General features: G+C 38.8%; 1 protein-coding gene across 1 annotated transcript in view; it reads right to left on the bottom strand.

Moving 5' to 3' along the window:
• Positions 1 to 3,158, bottom strand: part of LOC107100623 (intestinal mucin-like protein) — an 11,382-nt gene extending 8,224 nt beyond the window's left edge. The window contains exons 1-7 of the mRNA XM_015399195.1: positions 2,923 to 3,158; positions 2,576 to 2,750; positions 1,943 to 2,187; positions 1,666 to 1,849; positions 1,387 to 1,588; positions 1,102 to 1,277; positions 911 to 980 (exon numbers count right to left, since the gene is read on the bottom strand). Coding sequence (XP_015254681.1) covers positions 911 to 980; positions 1,102 to 1,277; positions 1,387 to 1,588; positions 1,666 to 1,849; positions 1,943 to 2,187; positions 2,576 to 2,717 — 1,019 coding nt within the window. The 5' untranslated portion in view covers positions 2,718 to 2,750; positions 2,923 to 3,158. The remainder of the gene's footprint in view (positions 1 to 910; positions 981 to 1,101; positions 1,278 to 1,386; positions 1,589 to 1,665; positions 1,850 to 1,942; positions 2,188 to 2,575; positions 2,751 to 2,922) is intronic.
• Positions 3,159 to 3,408: the final 250 nt, after the last annotated feature.

The following is a 3,408-nucleotide window of genomic DNA, read 5'->3' as shown; positions in this document are numbered from 1 at the left end:
ATGTGGGGGCGTCGGGGGTTCGGGTTCTGTGGGGAATGCTGCTTGGGGTCTGGTCCAGTGTATGCCCAGCTGTCCAGCCATGCTGGGGCCTCTGGTGTGCTGGGGGGCCTCAGGACCTGTGGAGCTGGTGGGGGGGCATGGGCATTTACACCTTTAATTGTACCTGAGAGCAACACGCAACAACACTAAATTTGAGCTGGCGTAGGGAGGATCGGGGTCTTCTCACACCCCTGTTCTCCGGCTGCCACCTGGAGTCTGGGCCTGGAGGAAGAGCCAGCCGCCTGGTTCGTGGTCTTAAAACCCCTAAAACCCTTCCGGATTTTAGGTTCACCTTGAAATAGCCAATTATAATAGAAAATCATGCTAAAAGAAAAGCAGGAAAATAATAATATGAGAAAACTAATACAGTGTGAAACATTGGTTAAAATCCTTTTATCATCTTTTGTGTATTTACACTTTATTTGGAGGAATCAATATTCAGTGATTGTTCTGTTTTGGTAAAGAGAGAGCTGAGCCAAAAGGCAAAGCTTTTGATTTCCTTCGTTCCTACCATCACCTACGGCCAAGAATCCCAAATACAAGCAGCTGAAAATTAGCTTTCTGGAACTTCTTAGAAATAAGGTGAGGAGCCAACTGGGAGACGCTCAGAGTTCAGCCACTCCTTCCCAACATTGATAGCAGTCAGCTGAGGTAGCTAGGACCAGGGGGGATTTACCATTAGGCAGTACTAGGCAGTTGCTCGGGTCCAAAGTTCCTGGTGGCCCTAGGCAAATAGGGCTGGTTTTGTCCCTTGTCCTGTTGCTTTATTACCAACTACTATAAATGTGCAACTATAACTCTATGATAAAACTAAAATTAGATAAGTAAATGTGTTACAATCAAAAGAAAAATATTTTAGTTTAGAACTTACCTGTCCTCACAGGATGGTTGATCTGCAGGCCCACAAGGTCTATAGATTTTGTTTGATGGACAGTTGCTGGCTGTTGGTTGAGAACAATATATTTTTCTTAAAATTTACTACTGCTTACAATTAAAATGATTCATTAAGATATATATCTTTTTAAATACATTAATTATATACAAAGAAAAAAAATATTGTACCGCATTGGTCAGTTTGGCTCCTCCAATTTATGCACATTCCAATCTTAGCACAAGCAGCTGCATAAATCTCCAAAGTGGCGCATTGAACCGCCTGGCTGTGAATGCGGCAACTATCATAAGCACATCCTTTGTAAAAAGTGTCTGCAGAGATCCATTGACGGCACTGAGCGAAGACACTGGCGTGGAAGATAAAAATATAAGATCATAAAAGTAGGTAATAATTTACAGAAATTCATAAACTGAATTTAATGTAGAGCAAAACAGACCAAATAATCTATAAACAACCTGCTCAGAAGAAGATCACATATGGAAGATGAATTGCATGGAGTTGGTTCTGGAAGAGGTTCTCCTGGAGGGACACTTGGCTTGCACTCAATTTTATTCTTGTCACTTTCTAGAAGCCAGCTGTCGGCCATTAGAGCGCAACTTTCCTCTCCTTTGCCTCCCTGCAACCCGCAGTCATCCTTCTGATTATTGGTGCAAGTTCCTACAAGGATTATAAAGTGTCATTAAGATTAAAATCAAAGGTTCTACACAGATGTTGAGCTGTGAAGGAGTTCTTACCACATTGACCCTCTGTGTTTCCTCCGAAGTACTTATAAGGAAGGTTCACACTAAAGCCATTTTTTCCAAATGTTACAACCACTCTTAGACGAAGGATCTCTAAAGCAAGGTCAACGCCAGAACTCATCACCTTAACACCTTGTTCCCAAAATGGTAGCCTTAGATTTACTTCATTCTTGTAGGCCTGGAAATAAAATAGGGATATTAGAAAAGGATAACTAATTTTTTCCATATTTTGTTTAAAAGATGATTTTAAGTGGGTATAATCTTGTGTTACCTCCAATTCTGGCTGTCCAGTGAGATTAAAAATGGTGAGTTTGATACTTTGCTTTCCATAGTTTACAATTAAGGATCGACGACAAGAAACATCTCGAGTTGGATCACAACGGTTGTTGTCAATATACATTTCCAAGTCATGCATGGGGGAAATTTCTTTCATCAAATAATAAGAACAGTTTCCTTGGTAACCGTAGTATAGCCCATCAAATGTAATGCGATGGTCTCCCCAGCCTTTGCACTCACCTGAAGTGATACAAATTTCATGTTTATAATGTTCAAAGCAAAAACCCTTTTCTTTATTAATTGATCCTACACAACAGCATTATGACCACTGCCTATAGCCTAGAATAATGATGACATGAAAAAAAAGGATTTCTTTCAGTGTCTAGAAATTTAACAATGGTAGTAAATCATTTGAGATTTGTGATGGAAGGTTTTATATGAAATAGGTGGGGGCAGTTTTTTTATGAGCATATGCTAAAATAGGTAATATCTGCTCTCACAAGTGATTGTGGTTGTTTATTGAAACAGACAATATTGTGATTAAGTAGGTTAGCGCATTATTTTCTGTCTGGGGGGTTATAATGTTTAGTTTTGTTAATTTCTAAAAGATATTAATTAACTAACTTACAGTCACATTCATAATGTTGACAGCATTGATATTCATCATATTCAAGAACAGGACTTCTTCCATTAGTGCAGGTAATATTCTTTATGGATGGACACTCGTATGGCACTATTTGAAGAGTATTGTTTCCGACACATGTGGCCATTGTGCAGTTGCAAAAATAAAATGTCTCATTTTGCTGTAAAGGAGACAAAAATGGAAAATCAGTAGAAGGGAATTTAAGGAAATACAGTAACTGGATTTTAACCATAAAACCATTTAACAATATAAACATTTAAGAGTACAACATTCCACTAGTTAAATGGTAAGGTCTGGAGTCTTTTCAAAGAGTTTTTAAAAATTTTACTTACTACTTTATCCCATTTAGAACAATCTGATGAAGGTGTAATTGTACTTGATACAGCAGTAATAGAAGATGTTTCAGTTGTAGATCCTGTTGATGTGGTTCCAGTGGTAGACTCCGATTGTGTTGATGATTGAGTTGATATTGAGGTAGTAGTTAAAGTTTTTGTAGTTGTTGTAGGTTTTTCAGTTGTAGATTTAGTCAAAAGTGTTGTAGATACTGTGGTTGTAGTTGGTGATGTAGTAGATGTTGTAGCGGTTGTAGGGGTGGTGGTTGAAATTGTTGGGGTAGAAGTAGGTGTTGGAGTTGATGATTTAATTGTGGGTGTTGTGGATCCTGTGATTGTTGTTGACGATATGGTTGTAGACCCTGTTGATGTGGTAGTGATCAGAGTTGTTGAGATAGTTGGTGTATGTGTTGAAGTCTTAGTTGAGGGTGTTGTGGATTCTGTAGTTGTAGTTGGGGATGTTGTTGTAGACCCTGTTGATGTGGT

The sequence above is a fragment of the Cyprinodon variegatus genome, unplaced genomic scaffold, assembly GCF_000732505.1.
Source record: "Cyprinodon variegatus isolate N-32 unplaced genomic scaffold, C_variegatus-1.0 Scaffold994, whole genome shotgun sequence".
Classification (NCBI taxonomy): Eukaryota; Metazoa; Chordata; class Actinopteri; order Cyprinodontiformes; family Cyprinodontidae; genus Cyprinodon; species Cyprinodon variegatus.
Note: the sequence above shows the minus strand (reverse complement) of the source record. Positions and strands in the feature narration are given on the sequence as shown.